Source organism: Rosa chinensis, chromosome 5, assembly GCF_002994745.2.
Source record: "Rosa chinensis cultivar Old Blush chromosome 5, RchiOBHm-V2, whole genome shotgun sequence".
NCBI classification, from domain to species: Eukaryota; Viridiplantae; Streptophyta; class Magnoliopsida; order Rosales; family Rosaceae; genus Rosa; species Rosa chinensis.
This window is the reverse complement of record NC_037092.1, coordinates 31,295,303-31,311,136: the sequence shown is the minus strand read 5'-3', so window position 1 is coordinate 31,311,136 and position 15,834 is coordinate 31,295,303. Positions and strand designations below refer to the sequence as shown.

Below are 15,834 nucleotides of genomic sequence, written 5' to 3'. Positions count from 1 at the left end.
ACTAACAGAAAAAAAAAAAAAAACTTGAAAGATAAAAAACTTTATCTGCAGATATCTCTACCCATAATCTGCAGATAACTTTCTATCTTTTTTTATAGAAATTTTATATTGAAATTCATCAAGCAATATAAAAACAATGTATATCCCTGCGAGATCGTCATAAAATGTCGTTTACAAAGTACCCTAAAACTCTATTCTAAAAATAAAATAAAAACTAGTATACCCCAAGTACACCCACCTTTTATTTATTTATAACAAAAACCCAAGAACTTCGAAAGACTAAAGAGACAACAGAGTCAAAGATCTTTGCGACCTGAAGAAAAAAATTAAATAGTACTATGAGAAAAGGATGAAAATTCACCCTCAACTCCTTCATCTGAAAACCCAAAGAAAAGTGTCTTTTGGACCCAAGACACCCCATTCCAGCAGCCCCACAACATACGGGTAGCCCACTCCCAAATAAGCCCTAGCCCAATGAGTCCAAAGTAAGAAGCCCAAAAGATAGGGTTATAGTTCCAACCTAATGTGGCCCAGTGGGTGACACCTGCAACACCACCACCTCCGACTCGCGTCTCCGCTGCAGAGCAGCGGTGTAGATCCACCAACAAGCCACCACGACCAAGCCAACTCAAACCACTCCCTGACGGCGCCAGACGACCGTCCTTTACCAACACCAGATCGCCACCATCAACTCTAGCAGTAGTAGCTGCGACTAGCCCTCGACAATGCTCTGGGCTTGACAACTAGGTTGTTACGCTGCCAACGATGCAAATACCAGAGGGCAGCCACTTCCTCCACTTCTATGGATCGATTGTGTTATCCCCAATACCTTCATCACCCAACCCATTTAGATTAAAAGTCAGAGCCAAGCCTGGATTTAACAGTCCTCCACCAAATTCCAAAACAGCGAGCACCAGGAAGAAGAAAAGCATGCAAAGACAAACGATCGGCAACGCTGAAAACAAAGCATGACACGCGGGAGAAGGGGGGGTTTGTGGCAATGGCCATAGATTTGAGAATTTTGTCGAAGACGAGAGGCCAACAAGTAAACCCTAGCAGAGCGGCTAGGTCATGTATGGAGATAATTTTCTGTAATCATGTTTACGTTGAAACCAATAAATTTGAATAGTACATTTGTCTCTTCTTATAAAACTTAAACACTGCAAAACATCTTTCCTTCTCCACAGTCCACACTTCATCACCCCAATTTCAATCATTGACATGAATTCTCAAGACGTGGATCAACAACTTTCAATTGAAGTATGTGTTTTTATGTTGTTTCTCATTAAGATAGAAATGAATTTTATAAATATAATAGACCATTTCTTAGTTCAATAATGCTCATTTTGTGGTCTTAATTATCATTGATTAGTCCATTTTTACATTATAAAATGAGCTCTTTGATGGAGGGTCTTAATTATCATTGATTGGTCCATTTTTGCATTATAAAATGAGCTCTTTGATGGAGGGTGACTGATAACATATTAGGCAAAGTGATCATCTTCTTATATACAGGTCATTATAGTTTGTTCACATTTAGATTTGACTTTCTAAAATGATGTTTTAATTGGTCTGCATTAAGAAAGTGTTTCGCCTTTAAAAAAAAAAAAAGTGTTTAGTGATTATTTCAATTAATCAATACTAATAGATACTAAATATTAGTCTTAATAATTATTTTTTTTGAAACATTTCCTTTATAGTTTTTTTTTTTTTTTTGAGAAAATTCTTTTATAGTTAAAACACTAGAATAATTAATGATTTCTAAGATTAATGGCATTTTAGATAGTGTATTTAGTAAAATATTATAATGAAAAATTAAGGATTAAATTTTGTTTAGTTCCTGTACTCTGATTTTTTTCTCGTTTCAGTCCTTGACGTTCTTATTTAATCTAAAAAGTCCCTAACGTCACAATTTCCTTCCGATCGGTCCTCACCGTTAACATTCCGTCAAATCGGGCTGTTAAGACAATTTGCATGCCATGTAATATGCAAATTGTCCAATATACCCCTGCCTTTTCCCCTATTCTTGACCAAAAAATAACACCAAAGTGCTTGAATTTGTCACTCCAAACCCCACACTTGCAGCAGCAACTTTTCCAAACATATACATTGAAACTCTAGCAAGCTTCTTAAGTTTCAAAACTCCATTCTTTGAGCTCTCGGTGCATAATCACATAGCACCGACAAATTCTAGCTTTGCTTTATGGTTCATGCTCCACAGCTCCGATTATCATATTAACCAACTTAACAAGTATGAATACCAGAAATCAAAGAAAACAACTGCTATTTCTTATCTTCCCCGAGCAACCAGTTTAACCTTCCAATTATCTAATTCCTCCATTTCTTGAATTTAAGCATAAATAAGTAATTAATACATGTTCCTGACCAGTTTAACCTAAAAGCGTTGATCAAGTTTCATACATCACTTACCATCAACGGTGACCGGAGTCGCCAGAAAACTTGCTGGAAGCACCCAAGTTTTCTGGCTTCAATTCTCTCTCATGCCTTATCATCTGGACAAACCAACACCGTGGATAGGTCGGCGAGGACGAGAGGAAGCTTCTGACACCGGTGAGCCACCACGATTTGGCCGGAATCGGAAAACCTCGTTGGAAACCCATGAAGCTTTCAGGCTTGGATTGGCCACCGTCGCCACTCGTTCGGAGCAAGGAAGACGGGAGTCCGGTTTGCTCTGCCAAGAGGAGTCGAATGATACAAGTCCAACGTCAAGAGGTAGCCAAAAAGTAGAGAGAGGGTTGGTCACCGTCACTGCAACATGGGTCGGAGCTTCTCAAAAAATTGACGGAGAAGGGTTCAATATGATGCTTCTTAGATTTAATAAAAGAAGGAGAAAGTGGTCACGATTTGTGTTGCAACATGCTTCTCGATCTAGGTCACCGTTGTTGCAACACGGGAAAGTGGAGAGAGGGCTCGATCTGATGCTTATCAAGAAATGGACGGAGAAGGGTTTGGCCTAAATACCCGTAATAGAGGGCATGGATAGTATGGACATTTCGCAATTGGAAAGGCTTACGTGGCGCTAAGTTGACATTGACTTTAATGCCACTTCATCCTACAAACAGAGCAATTAGACGTAGTGTACTGATCAGACGGAAATTGTGATGTTACGGACTTTTCAGATTAAATAAGAATATCAGGGATTGAAATGAGGATAGAGTCAGAGTACATGGATTTAAAAAAAAATTAATCCAAAAACTAATTGTATAGTGTACTAAGCATGTATTGTGTATGATGTAGTAATGAATATGCATTTAAAACATCTTTCTTTGTTTTTTTTTAAAATAATTTTTACTATTTTTATTTCTAATAAGAAAATTTTCTTGCACATTCAGAGCATGTGGTTGCATGCTACTCTGATATTATTTCAGGACGTGCTCTAGATGTTTATTGTAATCAGAGGTTTAGGCTCAATGTCCCCCCCCCTTATATTCGGCAATTTCATTAATCAAGGCTGGAGGGTAGCCAAAAAAAAAAAAAAAGAGGCTTTGTTAGCCAAAATTAAACATTTTGATAGATTTAACCCTGAAAGATTAAAAAACTTTGAGAATAAATTAAATCACAATGATAAATATGACAATTATAAAATAGATTTTATTAAGAAAATTAAAAAGAAATAATTCCACAACCCTCACTTTTCTCTCCCGCTATTTTCTCTCTGCAATAATTACCAGTGAATCTATTTCTTCTGTAATAACTGTCCACCTTTTTTTTTTTAAACTAAAATTTTTCGTACACATGCAGAGTATGTGATTGCAGATTAGTTTGAGAGATGAGAGGTTGTTAGCCAAAAAAAAAAATGCACCAAAATAATCCTAAAATATTCAAAAACTATACAACTCATTAAATGACTTCTACAAATCGACCATTAGAATGACTTCTGCAAATATGTTCAACCCTAACAATTTATGTTCACTCTATTCAAAAAAAAAAAAAAAAAAATTATGTTCATAATTATGATTTACCATTATGAACATGAACCGTTCAGGTTGGACTGATTTGGTTCGTCTATTAATTTGATCAAGTTCGGTTCATTAATCATTTTCAATGTAGCTAAAAATTTGTATAAAAGATTTACTCATGTAAACCTAAAAATCAAACAATCAATTTGCTATATGATTGAAAAGTGTGCCCCACAAGAAATCCCTTGAAATGGCCAAAGAATTTTTTTTTCCTCTTACTGAAAAACCTCTATATATATATATATATATATATATATATATATATTATATCCATAGTGGAGCTCCGCTTTGAAAATTAACGTGTGAAGTTCGAGTTTTGGGTCACTTTTCAGTCGCATATCCACATCTCGACCGTTCAGTTTTTAGGTACTAGTGTATAGATCGTCCCTACAAATTTTCAGCCAAAATGATGATAGTTAAGGCATTGATAATTGCTTTAAAGCTAGTACGGTTCAGGTTGACAGATTTAGTTCGTCCATTGGTTTAAGTGAGTTAGATACCTTAACGATCATCAATTTGGCTGAAAATTTGTAGAGATGATCTATACACTAGTACCTAAAAACTGAACGGTCGAGATGTGGATATGCGACCGAAAAGTGACCAAAAACTCGAACTTCACACGTTAATTTCAAAGTGGAGCTCCGCTCTGGATAGGATCTGTATATATATAGGGCTAAATACTGTTTAGTACCCTATGGTATGAGTCCAACATCAATTCAGTCTCTCGATTTTGAATTTAATCAAAAACACCCCCGCAATCTCATCTTCTCGTCCAATAGGTCCCTCCGTCGGAATTCCGTCAATTTCAGACGTTAAATGGGACCCACATGGAAGTGAAATTCCCAAAATGACCCTGGCTCTTTAATAATTAATTCCCTCCCAATTCTCTCTCTCTCTCTCTCTCTCTCTCTCTCTCTCTCTCTCTCTCTCTCTCTCTCTCTCTCTCTCTCTCTCTCTCTCTCTCTCTACTCTGTAAGCTCCGAGTTCTCAGAGCTGCAAGCATTTAAAATTGGATTCCTCACAATTGCAAATTTTAAATTTCATCAACAAAGTGAATTCCAGACCTGCAAACGAACCAAACAAGTTCAAACAAACAAGCTTGAGCACAACCATATGAACCACACCTGGAAATACGTCATCGCAATCCCCAGCGACAGAATCACCTACGCCGGAATCTTGGGCGACTGAATCACCGACGACGGAAGCTTATCGCACCGTACATGTACACCCTCAGATCTAACCTCCATCCCTCTTTCACACACCACATCGTCGCAACTTCATCGAAAATCAAAAACAGAAAACCAATTCAAATGCAGCTCCAATCTCACAACTGCATTGCCAAATCCACCCACATTCGTCAAAGCCCAAATTCAAAAACAGAACAAAGAATCGAACTTTGACAGCCTAAATTCAGAAACAGAAGAAAGAAGCAAACTTTGACAGAAGATCGGTGGGGAAAATTCACGATTTAAAATGAAATACGGACAATTAAAATCTCAACAATCCATGACATGAATTGGTGCCTTGACCAACTCCAGAGCCAACTCCACTATCAACCGGAGTTCCACCGGCAACACCTATACCACCACCGTGCTCATCGGCCGTCGACGAGTCTAGTCCAGCCCAACCTCCATGAATTCCGACAATCAATGATCCAGAGCCATCAAAGCACAAGGAACAGACAAAAGCACACAACTTTCCCAATTGGCATTCTCGCCGACGAGGCCTAGACCTCATCCTCGTTCGCCGATTTATAAATTGAGCTCTCCTTTATCCTCCATTAACGACATCACCTCAGGCATCAATTTTAGCAACGACCCATTCTCCTCGGTCAACAAACCATCAACAGATTGCTCGCTATAATCAGAATAAGCTTTTCAAGAATTCAAGACCCAGTCGGCGGCGACCGAGAAGTGTTTGGGGATTTATGAGAGAAGCTCATGGGTTGAGGATTGAGAGGAGGAGAGTAAAGCACTTGCGAGACTGAAGTCTCTAATCAAAACAAGAAGCTGAGCTCCGTCAATGTTAGAAGAGAGAGAAGAAATTGTTTTTACAGAAGTGGAGAGAGGAAGAAGAAAGAGAAGAACAGAACTAATGAAGATCCAGGGTCATTTTTGGAATTTCACTTCCATGTGGGCCCCACTTAACGTCTGAAATTGACAGAATCCCGACGGAGGGACCTATTGGATGAGAATATGAGATTACGGAGGTGTTTTTGATGAAATTCAAAGTCGAGGGACTGAATCGATGTTGGACCCATATCACAGGGTACTAAACAGTATTTACCCTATATATATATGTGTGTGTGTGTGGGAAATTCATACAAAGAGTGTCTGAACTTTTCCAGACTATTAATTTTCATATCTATACTTTGAAAAATATCATAATGGTATCTGAAGTTTTGACCCTGACCCAATTTCCGTATCTAGCAACAGTAAAGTCGTCAACGACATTAAATTTTGAGGGGTAAATCTGGAACTTCAGGTATTATCAACAAAAAAAAAAAAGAGCTGGCCATGGCTCGAACTGTGCAGCCTAACTAAAGATTTGCAATTGCCATGTCTTTCTTTCTTCTTTTTCTTCTTCTTCTTCTTCGAATTGCTGCTGCATCGAACCAAGGACAAAGCGCTCTCTCTCTCTCGACTTCGTGCTCGCGCCACCGGTGAACCCAAACCCGGCCATAACCCTCTCCAGATGCGCCCGCCCACGGAGGTGTCTCTGCGCCCCCGAATTTGATTCAACCCTTTCTATGATTTTGATTTCAATTCTGATTTGTTTTTGCAGTAGTTGGCAAATCATGCCTTCTTCTTCAGTTCACTGACAAGGCGGCAAGTTTCTGAGCGCCGGCCTCGACGAGAAAGATCTCCGATTTGGGGCGGCTGGAGAGACAGCCTCGACAAGAATAATCTCGGATTTTCTGGTCGGCTGGAGCGCCGGCCTCGACGAGTGCCGCTTCGTCTCTACCTCCAGAATCGCCACAGTCGCCGCCGACTCCTACTCCTCCTCTGACGCCGAAGCAACATTCAAATCCATAGGCACGCCTTCGTCTCCCTCAAGCCCTTCAATTCCAGGCAGAAAATCCAAGTAGTCCAAGAACCCTACTTTGTGAAATGGGCATCATCAGTGCACTTTTCTTTGTTGATCTGATTTGGGATTTCCGTCCATTTCAGTGGGTTTGGTTCACTAGTGTTTGTTCAGACTGCAGGACCAGAAATTGGGACGAATTGGTGAAGCCCAGAAGGTGTTCGATCAAATGCCTGAGAGAGATGGTTTTGTGTGGACTACAATGGTTTCTTCTCATACTCGTGTAGCCGTGTAGGGAATATGATTTCGGCGAGGACATTGTTTGATGAGATGATAGAAAGGTGTACAGCTACTTGGAATACTATGATCGACGGCTATGTGAGACTTGGTAATGTGGAGTCTGCAGATTTGTTGTTTAATCAAATGCCTATCAGGGATTTGATCTTGTGGACAATGATAATCAATTGTTATTCTCAGAACATGATATTTGGAGAAGCATTAGCAGTGTTTAATGATACAAGGTGGGTTGAGAGAATTCATGGCTGAGATTTTGAGGATGAGGAGACTGTAGGATAAGAATTTGGTCCAAATGAGAGGGTGGTGTGGAGAAGGAAACCAGAAGAGAGTACAAAGCGTGAAGTTGCAGAGAGATAGGAGGATGAATACTGAAGTTCCAAATTTACCCCTCAAAATTTAACGCCGTTGACGACTTTACTGTTGCTAGATACGGAAATTGGGTCGGGGCCAAAACTTCAGGTACCATTATGATATTTTTCAAAGTATAGGTATGAAAATTAATAGTCTGGAAAAATTCAGACACTGTTTGGACGAATTTCCCTATATATATATATATATATATATATATATATATATTTCGATGACAGAAAAAAGTACAAGAAACTAAAAAACAAAAGCTCTACTAACTCTCACTCCTAGCTGATCCAAATGGAACGCTGGGGGCACAACAAGGGATAAACGAAAGGAAAAAACATACAAAATTATTTTGAGATCTATGAGCCAGCGAAGTTAGTTGATCCACAATGAAATTGGCCTCCCGGTAAATATGCCGAAACACAATGAAATTAAATTGATGAGCCAATCGTCTTATATCCTGCATCATAATTTGAGTTCTCCATGGCACCTCGCATCTTCCTTGAATACAGTCAATTAGCATCTTAGAGTCACCTTTGACCACAACATTAACAGGTTGATGAAGTAACGCCGTATGTAAACCATCCCTTAAGGCAATTGCTTCTGCTACAAGAGCATTAGTGATTCCTAACTTCTTATTAGTAGCAAACAAAGGATTACCATATGCATTTCTAATAATAAAGCCAATAGTAGCAAAGCCATTACAAACAGAATCATCAAAGTTTAATTTAACTTGATCTGTATTAGGATGCTGCCACTTGATATGAAAATATTTAGAAAGTTTTGGAATCCTATTCTTAAAATTTGCCTTAGAATAATTCGAACCTAGCACGATTGCCTAACAAAAATAATGGTGAGGAGATAAACTTAAGTTCTGGAAAATTAATTTATTTCTAGAGTGCCAAATAGACCAAGCAAGTATTAAGATAGACGGAAGATGTACTCTAGAGTGATCGTTGTTAGCTATATGATCAATCCAAGAGATGAAAGAGTTATTCCAGTTAAAAGGTGTTGGAGTGAGAGATCTAGACCACACATTTAAGGCAAATGGACAATGCATGAATAAATGATCCAGATATTCTATTTCATATGAATGAAAGGAGCAAACTAGAGATATATGATGATTGTACCAAGAAACTCTATTTTTTGTTCTAAGACCATTCCTAATTGAAGTCCAAGCAAAGATTTTAACTTTAGGAGGTATATTTAACTTCCATAACTTAGTTAAGAGTGAAGTTCTAGAATGTTCAAGAACTTGCTGGGTCTGCAGCCAATAAGCACTCTTAATAGAAACCTTACCCGAGCTTGAAGGACCCCAAACAAAAGTATCTGGAGTAGGATGAATAGGTAACATAATTGCTATTATTTCATAAGGGCATCCTTATATTAAGTCATATTATGTATGAAATGATCAAATGTAAGAGTCCAATCTAAATTGCTTCTTTGATCTTCTGGAATGATTGAAAGCAAAGGAAAATGCATAATCTAATTAAAAGACCAGAATAAAATAGAATGTCCATCACCAATTATCCATTTCATTCATTGTAAGAATATCCCTAGTTAGCATTTAAAAATACCTTTTCAAGCCAAAGAATTAGAAGATTTCTTATGAACAGTAAGAAAATGACCATGCTTAAGATATTTGTTAGTGACTAGTTGAACCCATCAATTATCTGGCTGAGTTAAGATCTTCCATCCCAACTAAGCAAGAGCAGCTTTGTTATAATTTTTCTTTTGATAATCTTAAATGATCGCTTGAATCTACTAACAATTAACTGTGGTTGAAAAATTACATAAATAATCGGACCCATCACATTAAATCATCATCATTCTCAAAAAAATAAAATAAAAAATATAACGTTGGATCATCATGAAATTTGTTGATGATAAGACCAAAAGGCCTATATATATATATATATATATATATATATATATCCTAAAGGCTCGACTAGTTGAATGGCGTGTCCCATTCCATCAAGAAGGTAGTGCGTCTGGGCCCTATAACAACCTGGAGCCCACATCTTACTGGGCCACACTCCGGGTTCAACATCATCCAACTATATGAAGACGAATTACGAGTCAGAGTGAAAAATTGTACCCGGAAAAAAACAAAAGTCTAGTTTTTTTTTTTTTTTTTTTGGAAAAGAACAAAAGTCTAGTTTAAAACATGACAAAATAACAAAACAAAGGGGTACAATCCAGTTGGTCCGTGAGCTTTTTCCTTGATCATCGACCATAAACCCTAAACACGATTAACCCTTTAAACACCCTGAAGATCAACAAACTTAGTGGCTAAAGTCTAAAGATCATTCGAATGATCATGCAGACATCCAGAAAAACAATACAAACCTCGTGCATGTAATACTTTATTTGTAAATGACTAGGAAGTTGGAAATATAAATCTTAATGAAATGAAAAGAAATCTGACTACAAAGTGTACAAGTTCGTATCAAATCAAGATCATTCCGATACAAAAAAGTATTATAAGATTACTTTATAATAAAGACTTATTAAGTATTTTCAAGTTCAATAATTTAAAATAGGTTGGATCTATTGGTACTCTAGTAGTACACTAATCCGTCTAATTACAAAGCTCAATAACATGTGCCAATCCTATTGATGATGACCAATGACCAACATTATAATTAAGAAGCATGCATCATCAGTTAGCAAACAATAGACATTATTCTCTTCTAATCATGATCAAATAGGTTAGTAGGGAGGAGTAGTAGTCCCCTCATCCACGACATTAACTTATGAACCCGAGCACTTCAGCTGAAATCTTTTGCTTTTTCTCCCTTAATTTACGACATTCCAATCCTTTGTTTTATTTCTAGAGCAGCAAGATGGAATGAGCTCTGGGATCAACTTCATCATCATCCGATAGACCATAAGATTTCTTCTCAATTACCATTAGCAAATGATATTATTAATTAACCTGATACCCTCTAAAACTTTGAACCTGGCACGCATATATAAATATAGATTTAGGATGTAGACTTTGCGTTTAATTCGAAGTGGCTTTACTTCAATACTAATAATAGTCGGTGTAGAGATAATTTCTTTAAACTGAAAGACCATCTAAAGTTGATTATGAGCTAAAAATGAAATTATTAATAAAGAAAAGTCAAAATATTTAAATGAAATTTGCATTGGAACTATCTAAACCTACTCTGAAATACTTGCCTTGCCAATTCATACTTGAAAATTTAATAGTAGAGAATAATAAAAAGAAGTTTGATCCCTTGCTTTGCTTAAACATAAGACAGATTAGGGAACAGGTGAGAATCAAAGGCATTAACAAAGGTTAGAAGATTAGAACCGCTAATATGATGAGGGCATCAGATTCTTCCTGGAGTTAACATCTTTGCATACTCCTCCTCCTTGTCCTCTTAATATACTCTCCTAATTAATCTCATCAAACTAGCCTCCACCTAATTACATATTACTTATACATTAATTAATTAGAAGACTAATCAATACTAAATTTGCTTCATTATAGAAAAGGACAAAGTGTAACAAGCAGGCATCTCCCTATCTCTGAGCTTCAAACCCTTTTTTCAGCCTCTTCACATGATTCTTCAATACACCTGCAATAGTCACATGAATTAGGCTCAAGAACCAAACCCACTCCCCATTTTACATGCAAGCTCTGTGGACCAAAAAGAAGATGCACAACACAGTAGAAATGTCACTATTCACACACTAATTTTGGCTACCTAGTTTTCTTCATGCAGAAATTAATATTGTATAATTAAACAGCTGTTATTTTCATTTCCAATATGTCTTCATGTACCCACAATTTGGTTTTCACCATTTCTAAACACTCACAAAAGTAGTTTAGAACCTAATGAAGTGGATTATCTTTAGTGGTAATTGTATAATATGTACTCATACATACTATTCATGCATATGCAATAGCGAATTCCATAATTCTTGTTTCTTATTGTAGATTGTAGAATGCCAGAGTGCAAATAAGTACTTGATAAAAGAGTCGCCAAGCAATCCAGAGCTTCTCTATGTTTTTGGTTTATTTGTTGTTATATAGGAAAGTTCTCTTCTTTATTGTATTTTTTAATTTTTTTTTATTGGAAATTTTGATGTATCATGTGGGAAAACAGGTAAAATGGGTAGGAAGGAAATAAAAAATATATACGTAATTTCTTTTATGAATAAAACCAAGCAAATTAAGAACAGTTATTGAAACACCAGCCTATGCGTTAGTAGTTTTCTGAAGTTATGATCAGAGACATGGCAGACATTAAAGTCCAAAGAAACTGTTGAGCTCACACAAAAGTATAACAGAAACCCACATGACCATCCATACAAACCGCAACATATATTACAAAAACAAAACGCCCAGAAAGAAAAAGGAAAAACAATACTAAAATGAAAACTAAACAACTAAGCTAATGATGATCTGATATATCATGATAGAATAACCTGAGGGTTTACAGGAAGGAGGATCTTCAAAGAGCGACAGAGAAAGCTGTTTATGAGCGACTCCAATGTCGAAAAGTATGAGACCTGATCCCGGATCATCAACGATGATGTCCTTCACCGGCAGCCACAGAAAGAGCTCTTCCTGAGTCAAACCCTCAACTCCGATGAGACTTCCGTAGCTGAGGTTGGCCCTAACGACGCTGTCAAAGAAAACCCGGTTCTCGAATTTTGTGAGGCACGGAGCGTCGAGGAAGACTTGGAGGAAGCCATCGTCGGAGAGTGAGTAGGACTTGACCTCCTTCGGGAGGAGACCAGCTGGCAGGCCCTGCGAGCGGAGGAGGTCGTGGATGGAGGAAGAGGAGAGAGAAAGGGGTAGAGAGAGAAGGATGGTTAGGAAAGCCCATGAGAGGAGTAGTGTGAAGAAGGACATGGTTGTGGGCTGTGAGTTAGAGAGAGAGCATTTGGAGAGTCTGTGTTTTTCAAGGGGGGGGGATGACGATGATGGTGGTGATCTTTATCTCTCTCCTTTTAAGGGAGAGTTGGAAAGTTGAGAGACTGTTTCATAAGGAGAATTGTGTGGGGAAATTACTACGTTGCCCTAGGTTGGTGACTAGGTGGAAGGGCAAAAAGAGATTTAATTAGTTTGTACTGTAGCACCTAATGCACCTTAACCAGATCTGGGGATTGTTTATTGCTAATCATTCGGTGTTTTGCTTGCTGTTGTAGTGTTGTATATTGCTTCTTAATATCTCCTTTTTTTGTTATCGAGTCCTACTATATATATTAATATACACCTAGGACAATCAACCTCAAAAATAGCTGTAACGAAAAACCATTATGTGTGCAGTGCTTGGATATTTTTAGAGCTATGTCAGCATCTTTCCTCCTACGAAAACGGCCACTAGGCCGGGTTCTTGTCATCCTCCGTGTGCATTCGTTAGATATTTTGGAGAAATTCTCCAATTATTTCCTTGTTTGTATACGGGTCGTTTGATCATCACAGTGGGTGGTGGTCTATTTGGAGGTGACATACATGATACATGTGTTTAACGCATAACGTGGCTTCATTAGTTGTCGATCTCGTCTGATTAGTCGATTTTTACTTGTAGTTTTGTTCGCCATTAAGATATGTTGGTTCTGTGATAGGAGGTAATGACAATCATGTGTTGATTTCTTTCCATGTTTCGGACCTTATTGTTGAGAATGTGAAAAGAAAAACAAAACTCGCACATTGAAAAAATAAAATATTATTTATGGGCTTCTAAAGATTTGAGTCAACTCAAATTGTTGTCAATTGATTTCGGTTATGAAGTTTAGATTACTTGATCACTTATATGATTCGAATCGAAATGAGTATATTTAAGACAGATTGTTCGAAGAAGTGATCAATGAGTTTGCATTAACAATTTCAGTGTCTCTGTTAACTTTAAAGACGTTCTGTTGAGTTGACTTGGGTCGCTTTTCGTCAATCCAACATGTGATAGATCCTTGAATGTGGACTAGGTTTATAATAGTGGTTGGTGTTATTGTAGAGTAGGGTGTTATTGATTCATGGCGGTGGCTTTACTGAGGGAGGCATCCACGATAGGCGTATGCATGGTTGTGACAGGGGTGGTAGTTGAGGGGGTTTTTATGGTGTTAACGCCAGCGATGAGGGTTTCCGCTGGTGTGCTAGGGTCTTTTGGTGTTATTGTTTGGTCGTGTATCGTGTCCCAAATGTTTTTTTGGCCAGACTTCTGTTAAGAAATGTTGTGATGATGTTATGAGTTACTTATTTCTAGGGCTGTCACTCGGTCGGTTCGAATCGGTTATAGGTATTACCAACTTCAAAACCAAAGCTTTCGGTTTCAAAACTGAGATACCAATTACCAACCAAAATTTTCAGTTTTTAATTATATCTACCAAATTCGGTATTTCGGTTTTCGGTATTACCAACTTTAGAACAACTAATTCTTTATAATATAAATTAGAATGAATATTTGAATTTTATAGTCATAAACTTTGTATTCATCTACTAATTATAGCTTTCTTTTGTATATATGACATCAAGTTTTAGGAATTTGCAATAAAACTAGGTTATTTAATCATCTTTGACTAGGTTATTAATGTAGCATATGTAGTAATGTTCATACCATTATAAAAGTTTTTATGTTTATTTCTTAATATACATGTATATGTATTGAAAACTGTAGTATATAAATCTAATATTTAGATAATCAGTAAATTCGGTATTTACCAAAACCAAACTAACTTTTTCGGTAATTTTCGATATCGGTTTTATCGGTCTCGGTTACCAAAAAGTCGGTTTATCAAACCTAAAACATCAGTTGGTATTTGGTCGGTTTGGTAATTACCAAACCAAGTGGCAGCCCTACTTATTTCTCAATGCATGCTCGGTCTTATATGGATTTTTCAATTATTTTTCTCTGTACACGTATAATGGGCCTAGTTGGGCCAACATGCATACGATGAGAATTAGTGGTGGTTTTTGTGGGCTACTCACCAGAGTTTGATTGTCTAGCTTGGTTTAGGCTTTTTTGGGTAAACTCTAATCATGAGGTCAAAATCGGTTGTTGAGTATATTATTCATTTCCACAATACAAAAATAATTTGAAAAAGAAACAATGAGAAAAACAAATAATTTTGAACAGTTTCTTATGAATTGGTTAGTTTTGTGACAGAGAGCCCAACTAAAAGGGCCAAAGGCAACGACAAGTTTCCTCAATTAGTGGCTTGTTTAGTCTAGCCTGACGGCCTTAATCATGTACGTAGAATAGAAATGGTTTAATTAAATTTGCTAAGAATCATTGGAATACATCACTACAAGAAACGTACAACTAAAGACCAACAGCTCAGCCAAATGGACATCCATTCCTGCAACTCACACATATATATAGTCACAATCTGTCATAGAAATTCACAACAAGTAAATTAAGAACAATGTATTATTTAGTAATTACTTATTTAATCGATAAGCAACCAAAACTCCAAAGCATATATCATCCTTTCCAAAAAAGAATTACTATTAACTCACAGGATCAATACTGTAACCATAGGATGCCCATTATGAGCTTAAATGTCCAGAGGATATTGTAAAGTTCTTTGAAATCATTTTCGACGGAGAAGTATTTGAAGATTTCATCTCGTCTCTTTCCCCATTGGAAATCTCACGCAGGACAGTCTGGTCTTCAGACTAATGATTAGGTTTCCTGGAGGGGACCTGAGTAGAGAGCAGATGCCCTACAGCTAAACTGACTTGACACACGCAGCCCAATAAGTTCCCGGCTGAGACACTGAAAGTAGCGTCTAACCTTAACGAAATTTCTCGGATTTTATAGGTTTCGAATCCGTGCGCTTTGTTTCTACAATTTTGTCATCTTCAGGATGAGGAAGTGAGGTATTCCCAAAAATAAAAAGAGAAAATTTTACAAACAGTACCCGAATTAAGGCCGACTCCTAACTTCAGTATCCGACTATGCAAAACTATCACTTTGGTACCCCAAGTTTGAAGCTCGACCCAAGAATGGTACACACCATCCATCACAGCGTTAAGTCTTTGCTACGTGGCAAACCATGAGGGCCCTCAAAATATGCCACATGGTTAACTATTTAACGCCGTGATGGACGGCGTGTACCATTCTTGGGTTGGACTTCAAACTTGGGGTACCAAAGTGACAGTTTTGCATAGTCGGGTACTAAAGTTAAGAATGAGCCTTAGTTTGGGTACTGTTTGTAA

The 15,834-nt window shown here is 37.4% G+C and overlaps 1 protein-coding gene across 2 annotated transcripts; it reads right to left on the bottom strand.

Annotated features, from left to right (window-relative positions):
- Window positions 1-10,824: 10,824 nt before the first annotated feature.
- LOC112167409 lies at window positions 10,825-12,637 on the bottom strand. Of its 2 annotated transcripts, none has more exons than XM_024304425.2 (2): window positions 12,111-12,637; window positions 10,825-11,245 (listed from the first exon to the last, which is right to left on the bottom strand). In XM_024304425.2, exons 1-2 carry the CDS (start codon window positions 12,526-12,528, stop codon window positions 11,190-11,192), a joined length of 474 nt encoding a protein of 157 aa, XP_024160193.1. In that variant the 5' UTR covers window positions 12,529-12,637; the 3' UTR covers window positions 10,825-11,189. The 2 variants fall into 2 exon arrangements, with proteins under 2 accessions (XP_024160193.1, XP_024160192.1); XM_024304424.2 differs by having other exon boundaries at window positions 12,099-12,636.
- Window positions 12,638-15,834: the final 3,197 nt, after the last annotated feature.